Genomic DNA, 20,093 nt, shown 5'->3' on the forward strand with positions numbered 1-20,093 from the left:
CAGAATTTGTCTTTGGGGCATATGTTCTCAGTGTACATAAAAAGATAAGATACATTCGTCAAGAATCATCATAAGGTACAACACTTAATGATAGTTAAAGATGGGATACAAATAAATAAAATACTGTAAAGTGCTAGAAACAGCTAAGATACTGCAAAACCCTCAAACTCCCAGGCATCTGGTAAAGAACATGAGATTAAGAAAGACATATACCATCCATAAGGGTGAGAAAATAATTTGTTTATATGTCCAGTCAGCTATAAAGCCAAGAAAAAAGGCTCTTAGCAAATTCAAACACAGGATTTTAAAGCTTTACCAAAGGCTAACATTTGGGGCCATTCTCCAAGGGCAGGATATTCCACAAAGCAAGGGCTACTGCAGAAAAGGCCCATTTTCTATTGCCCCCCAGCTGTTAAATCTTTGCCTGAGACAGAATTTGCAATGTGCCCAATCTGCTAGATTGAATTGGATGATACACTTGGAAAAAGGCAGTCCAGTAGGTAACTCGGTCTCAAGCCAGTTAGATTTTTAAAGTTGATAATCAGCATCGTGGATTGTACCCAGAAACATACAAGTAACTAATAGCAATAGCACTTAAGACTTATATACAGATTCATAGTGCTTTATGCCCTCTCTAAGCGATTTAGAGTCAGCATATTGTCTCCAACAATCTGGGTCATCATTTTACTGACCTCAGAAGGATGGAAGGCCCAGTGGAGATGGTGAGGATCGAACTCCTAGCAATGAGCTCAGTCCGCCTGCAATACTGCTTTCTAACCACTGTGCCACCATGGCTCTTGCCTGACTTTTTAATAGTTTTGTTATTTTGCACCTGTAACTTTGTTAAGCATGCATTCAAATTTGCAGAAAGATATGTGCAACTTTGTACCATGTAGATGTACATATCATTTATGTGGGGATTCATGTTTGATTCAAGTGTATCTAAGTGCATCTAAATCAAAACTAGAAGTGTGCTTTTATCATATTCTCAGTTTAAGTACCAGCCGACAAAGCAAAATGCCTCCTATATACCGATTTTTCACACTAATCATGGCTCATCTCTCTGCCATGCTAGAAGACAGTATAGAAAACCAAAGTAATTTCCCAGACCAAAAACCATTTGCTCTAGGGGCAATAGTTTTCTATGCATGAGTTTGCTCAAATTTACTATCCAGTTGCCTAAATAAGGGAATACATATTAGAATGTCTATAGCTTGGTAATGAAATACACAATCTCATAGCCTGCTATACAGGTGAAACTCAAAAAATTGGAATATCGTGCAAAAGTTCATTTATTTCAGTAATGCAACTTAAAAGGTGAAACTAATATATGAGATAGACTCATTACATGCAAAGCAAGATAGTTCAAGCCGTGATTTGTCATAATTGTGATGATTATGGCGTACACCTCATGAAAACCACAAATCCACAATCTCAGAAAATTTGAATATTACATGCAATCAATAAAATAAGGATTGTACATAGAACAATATCGGACTTCTGAAAAGTATAAGCATTTGGTTTGGGCCCCTTTTGCAGCAATTACTGCCTCAATGCAGCGTGGCATGGAAGCTATCAGCCTATGGCACTGCTGAGGTGTTATGGAAGACCAGCATGCTTCAATAGCGGCCTTCAGCTCTTCTGCATTGTTCGGTCCCATGTCTCTCATCTTTCTCTTGGCAATGCCCCATAGATTCTCTATGGGATTCAGGTCAGGCGGGTTTGCTAGCCAATCAAGCACAGTCATTGAACCAGGTTTTGGTGCTTTTGGCAGTGTGGGCAGGTGCCAGGTCCTGCTGGAAAATGAAGTCAGCATCCCCATAAAGCTCGTGTGAGGAAGGAAGCATGAAGTGCTCCAAAATCTCCTGGTAGACGGTTGCGTTGACCCTGGACTTAAGGAAGCAGTGGACCAACACCAGCAGATGACATGGCTCCCCAAATCAACAGACACTGTGGAAACTTCACACTGGACTTCAAGCATCATGCAGCATGTGCCTCTCCATTCTTCCTTCATACTCTGGGTCATTGGTTTCCAAATGATATGCAAAAGTTGCTCTCATCAGAAAAGAGGACTTTGGACCACTGAGCAACAGACTAGGTCTGTTTTTCTTTAACCCAGGTAAGATCCTTCTGACGTTGTTTGTTGTTCAGGAGCAGCTTGACAAGAGGAATATGACATTTGAAGCCCATGTCCAGGATCCGGCTGTGTGTGGGGTGGCTCTTGATGCACTGACTCCAGCCTCAGTCCACTCCTTGTGAAAGTCCCCAACACATTTGAATGACCTTTTCCTGACAATCCTCTCAAGGCTGCGGTCATCCCTACTGCTTGTGCACCTTTTTCTTCCACACTTTTCCCTTCCACATAACTTTCTATTAATGTGCTTTGATACAGCACTTTGGGAACATCCAACTTCTTTTGCGATTACCTTTTGAGGCTTTCCCTCAATGGAGGGTGTCAATGATGGTTTTCTGCACAACTGTCAAGTCAGCAGTCTTTCCCATGATTGTGATTCCTACTGAACCAGACTGAGAGACCATTTGCAGGTGTTATGGCTTAATTAGCTGATTAGAGTGGGACACTTTGAGCCTAGAATGTTGTACCTTTTCACAATATTCTAATTTTCTGAGATTGTGGATTTGGGGTTTTCATGAGCTGTAAGCCATAATCATCACAATTATGACAAATCATAGCTTGAACTATCTTGTTTTGCATGTAATGAGTCTATCTCATATATTACTTTCACCTTTTAAGTAGCATTACTGAAATAAATGAACTTTTGCATGATATTCTAATTTTTCGAGTTTCACCTGTATATCTTTACTTGCTACTGCAAATAAAACGAAACCTATGCATTTGAAGTGTTTTTATTCTTGAAAGGCAATAACAGAGACAAAGTCAAATTGATGTCTATTCTAAATTGATAAACAATGCAAAAAATTCAACATCATCATTTAAATTGATAGAAAGATAACGATAAAAAAACTTTTCTTCCTGATCAATATTGGCCATTTTCCTTTTCAAAGGGAAACATATTGCAGGTAATAGTCCAATTATATACTCATTCCATAACACAACACAATACACAACAAAACTAAAGCATTTCCGATATCAGATGACATGCTACAGCAATAGCTGTCAATATCCCTTGTCATCTACTGAAAAAGCTTCCCATAGTTTTCAGAGCCCATAATCACAGGCCTCAAGATTATTATTGTAATACAGTTCAACGAAGCCCTTGAAGATTTGAGGATCAGTTATTGTGGCCTGAACAGCTGGATCTAACTTCATCAGATCAACCCAGCATTTTAACCCTGGAGTATGGTCCAAACATCTGGAAAAGAACAGAAAAAGATTTGAGGTAACAGTGAAACGTTCAGGCAACTATCTTTGGACATGTTGTCATTAAGATAGTGTTCAGTGACATTCCTAGGTCAATAGTATAGAATGGATTCAGGTTCAATATCCAAGTAATACTGGGAAAGACCTTTGTCTGAAGCCCTGTCATCAGTAACTGGTATGGAGAATATATTAAATTAGATGTCTAAATACTTTTTTACATTCCTAAGTGAACCTAGAAAGAAATATGATATTCAACTTGGGTTGGGGTTGACCTCCCTAAAGGAAAGTGCTACAGATAGCTGTAGCTGTAGGTAGCTGTAGTTTAGATCAAATAAATGATTTCATTACTTCATTACTCCCAAGTTCTATCATTCAAATTTTTCAGCATACAGTTAATCCTCAAATTATGACCACAAAGTTGAGCCCAAAATTTATGTGGCTAAGTGAGACAGTTGTTAAGTGAATTTGCCCCATTTTATGACCTTTATTGCTCCAGTTGTTGAATGAATCACTGCAGTCATTAAGTTAGTAACATGGTTGTTAAGTGAATCTGGCTTCCCCATTGACTTTGCTTGTCAAAAGGTTGCAAAAGTTGATTACAAGACCCTGGGACACTTCAACCATCAAATATGAAGTTGCCAAGCACCCAAATTTTGATCACATGACCATGGAGATGCTGCAACAGTCATAAGTGTGAAAGATGGTCATCAAACACTCTTTTCAGTGTCATTTTAACTTCGAACGGTCACTAAATGAACTGTTGTAAGTTGAAGCCTACCTGTATATGATAACTTCCCCAACTTTCAAAGAAGCATTTGAAGAAATATTGCTGACAATTACTATATAGTAGGAAGTAAATACAGTGTTAAAATAATCCAACCTAAGCTTTCTACTTCCACTTGTGAGTTAAGAGGAATAGAGGACTCTTGTTTGAAACTCTATGATTATTTGTGCTTTTTTAAAAGGCAACTGGAGCATTTTTTTCCTTGAGGAAGAAGAAGAGAATGTTTCTCTTTTCATCCGAAAAAGCTTCATCTGTTGTGACTGGATGGTGGGGGAATGGAAGGATAGGTTCTGACAGGAAAGTGGTGGTGTGGGGAAGGATTCAATTTTTGGCAGTCATCTTGTCATTAGTATCTCTTTGAGAGCCATTGAAGCCACTGGGGAGTTTATCTGTGCCCTCCCAGATCACCTGATACAGATTGCAAATGGTTCTGGCATCTTCTTGGAACTACCGTATATACTCGAGTATAGGCCGACCCGAATATAAGCCGAGGCACCTAATTTTACCACAAAAAAACTGGAAAAGTTATTGACTCGAGTATAAGCCTAGGTTGGGAAATGCAGCAGCTACCGGTAAATTTCAAAAATAAAAATAGATACCAATAATGTTTTTGAATATTTATTTCAAAGAAAAACAGTAAACTAGCGGTGTATTCAATGAAATACTTCACTCACCTCATGATGCTGATGTCCCGCTGTGATGATGATGTCCCATGCAGCCGCGGGAGCGATGTCCCGCCTCCTATGACACACAGCACAGTGATTCCTATCATTGGATCACTGTACCAGAGGAGGTGGGACATCGCTATGTGGCTGCTTGCCATAACAAGGAGGAGGTGGGACATCGTTGCAGAGCGGCAGGAGGGGGAGGAAGGGGAATCGTAAGACAGCCCTGCATTACATTAGAACGTGAGGAGGGGGGATGGTGCGGTGTGCGCTGCGCGGCAAACTGACACAGAGGGAGAGGAAACTCACAGGGGCACCGGGCCATTCACGAGTGTCACCCAGCGGCATGGCCCCGCCCCTTTTTCTCCTCCATTTCGGGCAAATTTTTCACTGACTCGAGTATAAGCCGAGGCGGCTTTTTTCAGCCCAAAAAGTGGGCTGAAAAACTAGGCTTATACTTGAGTATATACAGTACTAAAAGGACTGCATTGTAGACGGGAAATTAGATGCTGTCTTACTCCTCTGTTGAGGGAAGATTGTTCCAGATGTCTGAGAAGCTCCACAGACTCTCAGTATTCTTGTTTGTTCCAAAGCTATTAATTTCTGATTTGCTAAATTAGAAAAACAGAATGTCAAGAGACATCACACCCAATTCAACTCCTGTCCTACTCTCTTTTGCCTCCTAATGACATCACTTCCATGTAAATTAGAAATAAAACATGTAGAGCTAATATAGCTCTCCTGACAGTAATCTGCAAAAATAACCATGCCCAAGATTTAAGAGCCAAAACTATAAAAGAGGCAAAACACTTACTCAAGTAACTGGAAGCCCTCCATCCGTTCAAACCATGGCCAGATTAGATAATCAATCATGGATACTGAATCTCCACCAAAGAATTTAGTTTTGTGGTTTGCAAGCATCTAAGATATAGGAAGATATGACATTTCTAAATAAAATGAAAGGCCTGACACCATATTTACAGAAACAAAATACAGAAAGATGAGAAAAATTATAAAGATTATTCTCTACAATTCTTATTCTAGATTGTCTATAACTTGATGTATTTCTTTAAAGTATTTCCATGCTGCCCAATTGTGTTAACACTGGTTGGACAGGAAACATCAAATCCAAATTATAAAAAATGCAAGGTAGACCCAGAGGTGTTAGTGCGAACATCTTTACTTCCCCAAAATTCAAAATCTTTTATGTGAAATTAAGCTATTAGAGTTAAAAGTAAAACATGTGGAAATGTTACAAGAAGAATACTGTAAAAACAGATTTTAAAGAAGTATGAAGGAAAAAAATATTGAAAGTGCTTAAAATAGAAGTAACTGTAAAAATGAGAGGGAATGGAGCAGAAGATGGACAGTAAAAATGGATCCATGGAGAAATAGTTTGCCTATAGTATTTAGGATCTATCTTTTCCAAAAGCAGAAACCACCACCTGAAACATTCGTACAAATTAAGAGTAAGAAGACATTTTCACTGTAAATAGTTTCAAGCATGGATCTTCATAAAACTCAATCTCTGATCAATTCAAGTATCTTGGAAGTGTTTTGAGTTCAGACCATCTTTGCTTTAAGTTAATTCTCCAAGCTTCTAAATTCTATTTAATTTTTATTTATTTATTTATTTAAACTTTTGTATTATGTGTTTCTTTTAATGTTGTACACCGCCCTGAGTCCTTGGGAGAAGGGCGGCATATAAATCTAATAAACCTAAACCTAAAGCTAAAATGCCAGAAATGACTCATTTTGAAAAATTGAGTTTCAAGAAATTTTTCCAAGTCTTGCACTCAGACTGTTTTGAAACAAAGTGTTTTGTATATCCCTATTACATATTTCCACTAATGAGACTATGCTTCTTCGTGTGCAAGTCTGTTAGCAGGAATATTCCATCTCCTTTGAGATGACTAAAATGTTAGAATTTTTAAGAATATGTATTAATGTATCAGGAGGGCTTAATTCTAATTTGTAATATTTTGTTAAGAGGAAGGGATAGGGACAAAAAGAAGACATTGATCAATAAAGGAGGCCAGCAGAAGAAACAGCTTTACAAGTGCACATTTTCCTATACAGAGAGTAGATGTATTGCTTTCTTTTTTGCTCTCTTCAGAAATTTGATCTGCAGATCACATCACCATGGTTAAATGTATTTATCAATGGCAATGTGGCTTACTCTGAAGCATTATTCTAGTCATTGAAGGGATTGTGTTTCGTGAAAAAGGGCATGGATAGTTTTTAGGAAGCTTATAGAGTGCCCCTGGGGGCTGGGGGGGGGGGGCACTCTATAAGCTTCCTAAAAACTATGGGAAAGGCTCATTTCTGCCTTTCCCAGCCCAAGAGCTCTCTGAAAGCCTCTTAAAAGCTGTGCATGGCCATTTTGCAAAAGGGGAGAGGTTTCAGGAGGCAAAAAATGCGGTATTCAGTCTGTAAGAACGGACTGGATAGAGAAGATCTTTTGTGCTCAGTAGAATTGCACATTAATCTTGGACCTAAAACAAAACATCTAATCTTCACACAAATTTTATCTTGATGAAATACATGCAGGTCACATCTCATGTAGATTACCATTCATTTGCCTAATTTCCTAGCTACAGTTAGGACTACTGGAAAGACTGTAAATAGGAATCTGTCCAATAGGGTCCAAAGAAGAAATTGTTAGGAGTCCTAAAAAGTAATGAGTAGAGAAACAGTGAATCACTGAGAGTGACATGAACTTTACATCTCTCCAAAAGCCATGCATGAATTTGCTGGATTTCAGGAAGAGAATAATAAGTCCACATTATTGAAGCTTGGGGCAGTGACAGAAAGACAGCTACAGCTTGATTCCTAGTGCTGCTGCTTTGTGGATTCTTTTTAGTTCTCTTTCCATTCTACATCCTTCTGAATCTACAGGTGAAACTCAAAAAATTGGAATATCGTGCAAAAGTTCATTTATTTCAGTAATGCAACTTAAAAGGTGAAACTAATATATGAGGTAAGACTCATTACATGCAAAGCAAGATAGTTCAAGCCGTGATTTGTCATAATTGTGATGATTATGGCTTACAGCTCATGAAAACCCCAAATCCACAATTTCAGAAAATTAGAATATTACATGCAATCAATAAAACAAGGATTGTACATAGAACAATATCGGACCTCTGAAAAGTATAATCATGCATATGTACTCAGTACTTGGTTTGGATCCCTTTTGCAGCAATTACTGCCTCAATACAGTGTGGCATAGAAGCTATCAGCCTGTGGCATTGCTGAGGTGTTATGGAAGACCAGGATGCTTCAATAGCGGCCTTCAGCTCTTCTGCATTGTTCGGTCTCATGTCGCTCATCTTTCTCTTGGCAATGCCCCATAGATTCTCTATGGGGTTCAAGTCAGGCGAGTTTGCTGGCCAATCAAGCACAGTAATCCAACAGTCATTGAACCAGGTTTTGGTGCTTTTGGCAGTGTGGGTAGCTGGAAAATGAAGTCAGCATCCCCATAAATCTCATCTGCAGAAGGAAGCATGAACTGCTCCAAAATCTCCTGGTAGACAGCTGTGTTGACCCTGGTCTTAGTGAAGCACAGTGGTCCAAGGTCCTGTTGCTCAATGGTCCAAAGTCCTCTTTTCTGATGAGAGCAACTTTTGCATCTCATTTGGAAACCAAGGACCCAGAATATGGAGGAAGAATGGAGAGGCCAATCAAGCACAGTAATGCCATGGTCATTGAACCAGTTTTTGGTGCTTTTGGCAAAAGTTGCTCTCATCAGAAAAGAGGACTTTGGACCATTGAGCAACAGGACTTTGGACCACTATGCTTAAGACCAGGGTCAACACAGCTGTCTACCAGGAGATTTTGGAGCAGTTCATGCTTCCTTCCGCAGACGAGATTTATGGGGATGCTGACTTCATTTTCCAGCTACCCACATTGCCAAAAGCACCAAAACTTGGTTCAATGACTGTTGGATTATTGTGCTTGATTGGCCAGCAAACTCGCCTGACTTGAACCCCATAGAGAATCTATGGGGCATTGCCAAGAGAAAGATGAGAGACATGAGACCGAACAATGTAGAAGAGCTGAAGGCTGCTATTGAAGCATCCTGGTCTTCCATAACACCTCAGCAATGCCACAGGCTGATAGCTTCCATGCCACGCCGCATTGAGGCAGTAATTGCTGCAAAAGGGGCCCAAACCAAGTAGTGAGTACATATGCATGCTTATACTTTTCAGAAGTCCGATATTGTTCTATGTACAATCCTTGTTTTATTGATTGCATGTAATATTCTAATTTTCTGAGATTGTGGATTTGGGCTTTTCATGAGCTGTACGCCATAATCATCACAATTATGACACATCACGGCTTGAACTATCGTGCTTTGCTTGTAATGAGTCTTATCTCATATATTAGTTTCACCTTTTAAGTTGCATTACTGAAATAAATGAACTTTTGCACGATATTCTAATTTTTCGAGTTTCACCTGTATAAGCTCCTCTCTTCCTTTTCTGTGGAAAGTGGTAAAAACATGTACACCAGCTGAGTTTGTGCTGGTCTAGTTCTTCATTCTCTTAAAATAAAAATATTTTTATGTTAAATAAGTTTTTTAAAAATGCAAGAAACATAAGGGACACACAGTTGTTAAGACTTGTGCCATGCAACTTCCTTGTAGAAAGAGTAACTTGCCTGCAATAGTCTTAGACATAGACAAAAGCACTTCTACTCAAGTACTGTATGAGAATGGCTCCCCCTGGGGGACAGATTCATGCAACTTCATATACATAGAATGAAGTTATTTAAACTAGATCTGACAGTGCACCCCTAAACAATACAAAACAACTTTGTCTTTAAAATGGTTGCAACTGTTGGGAACAGAATAGAATAGAAAAGTTAACCTAGCATATAGTATGTCAATCAGCATTCAAAGAATGCAGGGAAGTCTCTACTTCATTCTTTTCCAAGTCTCAAGTCCTCCAGAACGGTTCTGCCTACAATTTATAAATCTCGAAGCCACCACATTTAATAAGATTCTAATCTGGAAGGCAGCTATAATTGATTATGACAGTTCATTGCTTTTTTCTCTTAAAGAATGAAGATCATAAACCATTTACCTCTTCAAGCTTGAGAAGCTTCTCCTGGTATTCACTCTTCGGTGCTGATGCATCTTCACCATTCCTGATAGCCAGAGTATACTTGTAGGTTATTGGAGGCACCTAAGTAAATTAGAAATGATACATTACCAAGACCCACAAAAATATAGGATTTTCATTCAAGATACAAAAAATTATTATGGGAATATAGAGAGACAATACCATCAACAAACAATAAATTGTCCTGGTAACATATATTATCCCAATTTTTATTTATAACAGCAAATAGGACCAGAATTTCCATTGCTAATAATGTGGCAAAGTGTCATATTGCCATATCGTCAGCAATCCCTGCTGTTAAACAAGAATTGTGGATTGTTAGGCAAACTATCTCCTCACCACTGCCATCTTCCAACAACCACGTTGAGCAGGAAAGGTGGCAGGAAATTTCTACCGCGTTTCCCCGAAAATACGACAGGGTCTTATTTTCTTTTTACTAACAAAATATGGCTTGGGCTTTATTTTGGGGGAGGGTTTATTGTTTTGGGGTTGCTGGGCGGCTGCTCTCTTGCGAGTGGGTTCCCAAACAGCTGGGCACAGCCTCATGGGCGAATGACTATGTTGCACTGTCGCAGCAGCGCAACACAATAGCCATGAAGCGACCACGCTCACGAGCAGGCCACCTGGCAAACCCCCTTTGCAGCCAGGAACAGCACCATTCACTGACCTAGGGGTATCGCCAAGCCACGTGAGCGCCTGTTCGCTGCCACCCAGCTCCTGCGGCTTGGCGCCTTCCAAATGCCAGTGAATGGCGCTCTGCACGGCTGGAGAGGGGGGTTGTGTCCACGGCTGTTTCACTCTCGCTCACCCACCTCCCAGCCTCATGATGCATGGCCCAGTTCTCATTATGAAACCTGGGCACCTCCGCCACCATCCCAGCCTGGCTTTTTCCATGGCTTCCAACTCAAGTCTTTCGACAGTGGCCGCTCTGGGCGCTCGCTCTATGGTTCTGGGCCAGCTGCCTGCAGAACGTACAACCATAGAGTGTGTACCCAGAGCAGCCACTGCTGAAAAACTTGGGTTGGAAGCCGTGGAAAAAGCCAGACTGGGATGGTGGCGATGGCGGAGGTGCCCTGGCTCTGTAATGACAGCTGGACCATGCATTGGGAGGTGGCTGAGCAAGAGCGGAACAGCCACTCGTGCAACTCCCCTCTCCAGCCATACAGAGCGCCATTCACTGGCATTTGGAGGGCGCCAAGCTGCGGGAGCCGGGTGGCGGCAAACAGGTGCTCACGCGGCTTGCCGATACCCCTAGGTCAGTGAATGGCGCTGTGCCCGGCTGCAAAGGGGGTTTGCTGGATGGCTGCTCGTGAGCGTGGTCGCTTCATGGCTATTGTGTTGCACTGCTGCGACAGCGCAACACAGCCATTCGCCCATGAGGCTGTGCCAGGCTCTTTGGGAGCCCGCTCGCAAGAGAACAGCCGCCCAGCAACTCCCCTCTTCAGCTGGGCACAGCACTGCTCACCAACCTAGCGGTATCCCAAAGGTGCCAAGCAATGCGATCGCCTTTGCCTCCCCCCAGGTTCCCGCGGTTTGGCACTTTTGGAATACTGCTAGGTTGGTGAGCGGCGCTCTGCCTGGCCGGAGGTGGGTGGTTGTCCAGGGGGCTTATATGCGGGGGAGCTTATATTTTTGCCCACCAGAAAAATGTGGCATGGCTGTATTACGAGGACATGTCGTATTTTTGAGGAAACATGGTAGAATAGGTGGCTTGCAAGCAGGCTGACAGGCAGGTAAGTGGATACTGCCAGATGGGAGAGGGAGCAGGCAGGAAAGCATGGCCCAAGGGCATCAGGGCTTGGGGTACTTGTTGCTTGGTGGGAGATGATGCTTGAGAGTGCACAAATGGGAGGCATGCTATGAATGCAGTGGGTTAGGATAGCTGCTGCTGGATAAGAGGATGCACAAGTGTTCCTTTGTGGCAGATAGGCGTGGTAGAGAAGGATGTGCACCATGTGGGCACAGTGGGACCTAGGGTGCCTGCAGCCAGGTAGGGAGGATGTGCAAGGGGGGAAAGAGTTCACAAGGCTACATGAGTGGTAAAAGAAATACAATCCAAAAGGGGCAGGGCCTGGGGTGCCTATTGCCCCGTTGGAGCGCAGGTGCCCAACAGTGTGCGAACAGCCACAGAGGATGTGTGAGTGGCTGGAGAGGCTGGGCGTGAGCTCAACAGTCAGGGAGAATGCACAGGTGGAGGAGTCTTTCCCAAGCAACTTGGGACTTCTCTGCTGGCTTCCCTGTTGACTTTGCTTCTGGGATGCCAGTAGGGAAGGTAGCGATCACTTAGGATGTTACAACTGTTGTGAGAGCCAGTTGGCAAGCTGTCAGATCATGATCAAATGACTACAGGTTGCTGAGACAGACAGATCTTCTAGGACTAATTGTGCCTACCAATTTGGTTGTCTCAAAGGTGTTTTTTCAAAAGGCCATTGTACTATGCTATTTTCTTTGAGAAAGACATTTCACTTCTCATCCAAGACGTGTCTTCAGTTCTGACTGAATTAATTAATTGATCAATTAATTGAACAGCATTTCTCAACAGAGGGGAAGGAATACACTTATCTCCTGCCTGTTTTACCAGGTAATCTACCAGTTTTATTATAATCTTCCACACTAAAATGAATTTATTGCTATGCTTCAATAATACCTTAGAAAAATATTCCAGGAGCATTTTCTGATATGCTTTTTCATAAGGGTCTGCAGGGTACAACTTCTTTTCTGGGTAAGCTTCATCCAAATATTCACAAGTGATTGGAGATTCATAGATCAGCTGTCCCTTGCTTGTTTCTAGCACAGGTACCATTCCAAATGGGTTCTTCTCAAAAAACCATTCTGGTTTGTTTTTCAAATTGATATTAACTATTTCATGGCTAAGTAAAATGAGATGAAATCACCAGGTTAATTCTTTTAGGAGGCTAAAACAGGCTATGCAAAAACAAGGTTGTTCAAAGTTGTTGTAGTGGGGAACGTAAGAGGATAAGGTATACTGGGTACATTCACCACCTTGAATTATTTGTAAAAATAATAAAGATGGAATAGAAATAAATAAAAATAAAATATACGAGTAGTAATTCCTGCTATATGCTGTTTGAAAAATATAATATGATAATATTAACTCTTGGAAACTGGAAGAGAAGACTCTTAAATTCTGGTTTTAGGGTTCTAATTTGTGTGTATCGACATAAGGCTGTCTCCACCTAATTCAAACAGGACAACCAAAGAAGTTAGTGTCCATGGCTTGCATTTGCAGCCTGGCTCCATGTTCCTTTCTTTCTTTCAACAAAGTTGTGGAACAAGATTCAGATTATGTCCATCCTATTGGATTGCATGGCATGGCTAGGAGAATAACTGTCCCTTGGATTACTTCATGCTAACCTTTCCCTGAAATACAATCACCATATATTTAATGGTTAAGCAAATTTCATCCTTTGGTAACTTACCTAAATGATCTCAGAAAGTTAACAGGAGTAGTCTTCATTAGCATCAGGATAGGAAATCACATATCCTAATAAAAATAGGGGGAGGAACTAGAGCACCCTGGAAGAGCAAAGGCTAATCACTTTCATATGGTCGCCAAGAAATCTGCATGAACAGACCTACTTATAAACCCAACAGAAGTTAAGCCCATCTCTAGAATCCTGATTTTATCTTAACTGGTATGATGTGGAGGACAGGTTTTTTAAAAAAAAAAATTATTTAAAGAGATGCCCTATGGCTGTTCATACAAAAACAGCTAACCATTATAATAAATTGGACCATGTGCACATGCTCATTCACTATTTAAAAAGAGTGATGGACATATTAGAAAAATAACTAAATGCCATATTCCTTCAAGTTGCTTTGAAATCCAAAAGGAATGTAACTCAGGCATGTCTATGCCTGAAATATTGCATTATATTCTAATCCAATAATCTACTCATGCAAGATGACCTACAATCATCACAAGACAAATCTTGGAAATGATTAAGAAAACATATTACATAATCATAATAGAAATACCAAGAATTTGAAAGAAAACAACCACCCCTTCCCTTTAGCTATCCATCAATCTCCCTATTATATTTCTAAACTTAAGTTCTCAGATGAAATCCTTCTGCAGCAGAATCCCCTAGGAACAAATCTGAAATTGAAAATGTTCTATGATATTAAACGAAGGAAAGTAACATGTTTTGAAGACAATATCTGCTAATTTTCAACAAAAAAAAGGATTTGATATTTTTACATCAAGCTGTAATGAATATAGGAGAAAGGTATTTGCTCATACTTGATTCCTTTGGCTTTTAGGATGAGTCGAGTTCTCTGTGCAAAAGGGCAGTAACGCATACTGTACAGACGAATGATTCCTTCAGGCACTGGCCCTGGGGCTAGATTTCCTGAAAGACAGGTTCAAATTTCCAGTCAGAACTAACAAAAACTAGATTCTATCTTGAAGACAAACAATCAGCCATCCGAAAAACAAGGTAACGCTTATTGTCATATAGCTGTATAGACAACGGCACACATTAAAATGTAATTCTGATGCCCCCCACTCTCAAAAGGAAGAATGCCACAAAACAATGTCACCATCCCAAGGATAACAATATAACAAAAAAGATGCCAAGCTATACAACAATGACATCAAAACTTATATTAATCACAGTACATACATAGCGGAAAAGAGAGTCTTGATTGTTAGCAAGGTTAATAGTATATGGAACAAAGCTGTTACAGAACCTAGTTGTTCTGCTTCAGATACCACAAAGCCTCCACCTAGAAGGCAACAGCAAAAACATGACATTAAAGTGTATAATATACAAAAAGAGAAAAAAAGGCAGGAATTAAAACTCTCAAAACAAGCATTGTCTATCTTCTTACTATACTTTCTCATTATTGTTACTCAATAGTTTATCTTACACACCGTGTCTTCATACAATATATTACGCTTGGGCAGTGTGTTTATGCCTCTGTGTTGTACTGCTTTTTACCCAAAACTATTGCAACTATTTACCCAGTGTTTTTTGAGTATAGTCTGTTGCAAAAAACCAAATAATGGTAACCGGATAAACCTGGATTAAAACTACCCAAGCTTCATGTGTTTTATAAATACAAATATCTACATCTGAGTCATAATAGAAAGGAATGAGTACCAAGAATACATCCTTTTGTTAGAGTAATCATTACTGGCCAAATTTTAAACAATTTTATGCACGCAGGTTTAATGTCTGTTAACATTAAGAGTGATATGGAGGCCATTAAATGGCTTGTGTGTTATGTTGTCGCTGGTGTGGGGGGTGGAAGGCTTTTATATTATTTTACTAGTTTAATAAATTTATTATTTGATTACTTTCTCTCTTAGTTTTAATTTCTATATATGGTGTTTTTATATTCCTGTAAGCTGCCTTGAGCCACCATGTGTGAATAGGCGGCAATATAAAATTTATAAATAAACAAACATGCAAACAGTAAATATACTAGGGCAAGGCTGCATATCAGAGCATACAGTCCACCAAAAGTCATATCAGAAGTGTACACAACAGGGGTGGGTTCCTGCCAGTTCTAACTTCTTCTATAGAAGAGGTTCCACAAATCTACAGTGCCGTTTAGAACCGGTTCCAGCTCCCTCTTCCCACCCGTCCCCACATCATCACAATGAAGAGCGAGAGGAGGAATTCTGGGAGTTGAAGTCCACAAGTCTTAAAGCTGTCAAGTCTGAACACCTCTGGGGTGTTTTTTACCCTAAAGGGTTAGGGGTGCAAGGGTCTTATGACTTGACAGCTTTAAGACTTGCGTGCTTCAAATGCCAGGGTTTCTGAACCAACATTTTGGTTGCTAAGCAAGAGTGTTGTTAAGTGAGTTTCACCACATTTTACAAGTTGGCCACTCCCACCTGGTCACATGGCCAGCAAGCCACTCCCACCCAGTCACATGGCCGGCAAGCCACTCCCACAAAGCAGGCCATACATACAGAAGAGGTTCTAAAAAAATTTGAAACCCACCACTGATACACAACCATCACCACCGCCCCAATTTTCGATATGTAGCATTTTTAATCTTAATGATAGAGAAACCATTCATCGTTTCTGGCCACCCAAGACCAGGGGTCAGGGGTTAACATCTTTATCGACATGATATTCCCCATGAAACTCCCTTGCATGTCGTTCACCAGCTCTTGAAAAACGGCGTGGGTGAAGACCAGCCCTGTACGACACCCAACCGCCTTAGGGAAGGTCACGGAAAAAGCCTCCACCAAAGGAATAATTCTATAACATCCCTAGAAAGGAGGGTTGCCTTAAGCCAGTTGGATTGTTAGAGAAGGTGCTCCTCCTTGGGATCAGAACGCTTGCTCACCTTTTCCCAAGCTTCTAGCGAATTCCCCAGACATCTTGCTTCGGTTCACCAGAGAAAAAACGGAACCGGCTGTGCACATCGGAATTTTCCCTTAAGACTTCGCCTTTTCTCTCCACCCGCCCCTCGACGCAGTCTGGCTCCTCCCTCTTCGTTAGTGGGTCATCTCCCTCTTCCGCTGGATGCTTAAGAGATTTCCACGCGAAACAAATGGCTCGGAGGGCAGAGCGAACTGATAGCCTTCTATCGCGGCAAATACTTCCGGCGTAGCAAACTCTCGGATACAGCTGCGGATGAACTGTAAGGGTCTGTGCATTTGAAGTACAGTTAGGAAGAGTACAAATTCCATCTTCTATGTAAACATACGTTTGAAGATCAAAGACAAGGATTAAAAGGTCTAAAAACAGGGCGGCAAATGGATTCTACTGCCAAGTTCTCTGCCCGTGTTTAGTTTCCCTTTGTCTGCGTTTAGACAATTGCGCGTCATTTTCTTAGGATAGCGGAATTCAAAACGTTCCACATCACGCTAAATGTCATGTAAACCCCAGTAACATTGGACTTCTATTAAGCCCTGTGATTCAACTTAATGTGTAAACCATGCAACTTGCCTGATGACACGCAAAGGTAGCCAACATAGAAAGATAAATCTGCAATTATCCTCGGCAGATATATGATATGTTTTAGTGCATTTTTTTCTGTTGAATATTGGATTATTTTTGTTGTTGGGGTCGGGCGTTTTTTAACTTTAGTAAAATGCCTAGAATCTCTCGGTTGAGGTGATATATTAATATTTGTATAAATAAACAAGTAAAACTTTTTTGTCTCTTGCAAGTCATTTCAAGTTAAAACAATGTTTACTGGCTGTGCAGACTTAAAATTATGACCAGAAATGGAAAATAAATTCCCCCTCTCTAAGTTATATTGTATATCTGTAAAATGATGGTTGTAATTGATGTATCTCATAAGGTACACAATATATTTTAAAACTATACCACAAGTTAATAAAAACATAGGAATAAGAAGAGGTTAACAGATTAACAGAGTTGGAAGGGACTTTGCAAGTCATATAGTCCAACCCACACCCCATCCAAGCAGGGGACCCTGCACCATTTCTGACAGATAGAAGAAATAGACAACTTGTTGGGTCATTGCTTTAGAGATGCTACTTTATGCTCAATGCCTTCAACAATAGCAGAACTTTTAATGTATTGGGAAATTCTTAAATATTTAGAGATGTATCTGCCTTGAACAATAGTCCTTATTGAACTGTATAGCACAGCCAAATATCAGCAGTTCACAACTGGAAATGTTTTATAACATTTTTGTATTATGTAAAATGCTTTATGATAATTTTATGGTGATAGCTTAATAACATTTGCCAAATTTCAATTCCATGGGAGTCATGGGTCCTGGATTTTGAATACATTCTGTAATTTAGCCCATTTGAGATACCTTTATTGAAAATGTTTTGTCCTACCATGCACAAGTACACACAGTTAAAAATTACAAATACAAGTGTTTTATTACTAGTTAGAGGAATGCTTTTCTAAGAAAACACCACTCATTCTTTCAGTGCATTAAAAATGATTGCATAAAGTTCTCTTTCAGCAGTAGAAAATAACAGGACGGCCAATATCTATTCATCTAGATAAATAGCTTCTGTTTGTCTCTCAGAAATTTTGAAATGTTTTCCTCTTATTTCTGGTTTGCAAAGGAATTCAAACTGGTTCTAAATTGTAGATCAGTGGATTTTTACAGTATTGCATATAATTGCCACATAGAGTTTTGAAATAGAGTTTGTCATCAAAAAGAGGTTTGCCCTACTCCCACTAATAGCAACTTAAATAATCAGCACTTTAACAATTTAAACTTGCAACCAGTTTTAAATCCCAGATTTAGAAAATATTACATAGTGATTTCAGGATCCTTAATTTCAAAGCTTTTGTTTGTCTAGCAGCAGTTTTGAAATATGTTTTCCTCTTACTCCTGGTTTACAAAGGAACTCAAACTTGGTTGATTCTAAATTGTAGATCACTGAATTTTCAGAGTAACACACATTATTGCCACATAGTTTCAAAATAAGTTTCATCAAACAGCTGTTTGCATTTTTTCCACTAATAGTAACTACAATTATCAGCACTTTAACAATTTAAACTTGCAACCAAATCCCAGTTATAGGAAATATTAACAACGAAAGAAAATGTGTGGATTTTCCAGATCCAAATATGACAGGCTTTTTACCAAATAGGTATCTTGTTGGGACTGCAAAACCTATAATTATAGGTTGGTGTTCCTACAAAAATGCTCTAGAAAACTTGCTAGAAATCTTCCTAGATTGTCTAATTCTGTACCTCTATTTATGACTGATGATTGCAGATAGTCTTTGACTTAGGACCACAATTGAACCCAACATTTCTGTTGTTAAGTGAAACACTTGTTAAGTGAGTTTTGACCCATTTTGTGACTGTTGTTAAGTGAATCACTGAAGTTGTTAAATTATAACATGGTTGTTAAGTGAATCTGGTTTTACTTTGGTAACATGCAGTTACCAAAATGTGTAAGTTTTGAAATGAAAGAACAAGTTTAAATAGTATCAAAATTTTGGTTATCATATACAGATGGACCAATGGGAAAAGAGGTGATTGAAAGGACTGAAATTTATATTATGATATGACTTATAAGAATTTTAACAAAATAAATTACCGTTGGTACATGTCACCAGAAAAATTATCAAGAACATATAAAGAGCTACTTCAAATTGAGGTTGGAAATGTGAAAAATATGAAGAGTCATTTTATCATGCACCAGGAACATGTAAACAAATATTTGCATGGAAATATTCCTTGAATTTGGGAGAGAAAACATTAACCTTTGCAAAGTGGCTCCTCTCTGCCATAATATAAATCACCAAGGGAAAAGCAAAAAGCAGTTCTTAAGGGGGGGAATGTCATGTCTTTTTATAAGGTAAAGAATTATATATAAATTAATATTTGTCATGCATCAAAAAGCAACAAGAAAAGACACTGATTAGTCATGAGAAAAGACAGAGTCCCCTCTGAGGGACAATTTAGAAATATGAAATGTAAATCAATTAATTAACAAATAAATTGTATATTTGCTTTGTCATCCTTGCTTCTTTCTTTAACACTTAGAATACTCAAGGACTCTAGAATATGCTCCCTATTGGTTAGTGTCGGGGATTGCTGAAAAGGCTTCTCACACAGGAAAAGAAGAAATGATTTTGCTTAAAAAGAAAACAGTCTCCTAACTTCAAATGGGGGGCATGAATGCCTAAAATGCTAATATCACCTTTATTTAAAAAAACCCATAACACAGTTTAAAGATTCAAATAACGTCATTAAGTGGCTTGTCTAATTTTGGAACAGTATGGTGTGCGAATGTAGCTATTAATTTATAAATCATGATTTATGGCTTAACATGCGTAAACTTAATTATTTTCAGTTTATTCAATACATCATCGCTCAAATTCAAGTTGTTCTGTTGAAGTGGCCAATTATTCACAGAAGCTTGTTAAAATAGGACTTCTTTTAAATGTTTTCATTTATTCATTTTATTTAATTATTGCTCTATTTTTCGAGAGTCTGAAAGGGTAACTGGTGGAAAAAATAAAAGTAAAAAAACAAACATTCATTTCTTTATTCTTGCTCCTCCCACGTAGGCTACTGCAGCCGGTAGCGAAACTTCCTCTTATTTTAACACTTAGCGTACCACATTAAAAAAAAAGGAATGGAAAGAAATTGCATATAACTCACTTGGAACATGTGGACTGCAATGGCAGAAGGAGGAGGAGCATATTAGCTTTAGCCAATGGCAAAAGTGCAGCTCGCGGTTGC

The 20,093-nt window shown here is 39.5% G+C and overlaps 1 protein-coding gene across 2 annotated transcripts; it reads right to left on the bottom strand.

Annotated features, from left to right (window-relative positions):
- Nucleotides 1-2,849: 2,849 nt before the first annotated feature.
- LOC116514334 (glutathione S-transferase omega-1-like) lies at nt 2,850-16,960 on the bottom strand. 2 transcript variants are annotated; one of them, XM_032225875.1, is made up of 6 exons: nt 16,243-16,948; nt 14,180-14,288; nt 12,563-12,785; nt 9,877-9,978; nt 5,604-5,710; nt 2,850-3,332 (listed from the first exon to the last, which is right to left on the bottom strand). In XM_032225875.1, exons 1-6 carry the CDS (start codon nt 16,319-16,321, stop codon nt 3,179-3,181), a joined length of 774 nt encoding a protein of 257 aa, XP_032081766.1. In that variant the 5' UTR covers nt 16,322-16,948; the 3' UTR covers nt 2,850-3,178. The 2 variants fall into 2 exon arrangements, with proteins under 2 accessions (XP_032081766.1, XP_032081767.1); XM_032225876.1 differs by lacking the exon at nt 2,850-3,332 and adding an exon at nt 5,212-5,400 and having other exon boundaries at nt 16,243-16,960.
- Nucleotides 16,961-20,093: the final 3,133 nt, after the last annotated feature.

Source organism: Thamnophis elegans, chromosome 10 (genome assembly GCF_009769535.1).
Source record: "Thamnophis elegans isolate rThaEle1 chromosome 10, rThaEle1.pri, whole genome shotgun sequence".
NCBI classification, from domain to species: Eukaryota; Metazoa; Chordata; class Lepidosauria; order Squamata; family Colubridae; genus Thamnophis; species Thamnophis elegans.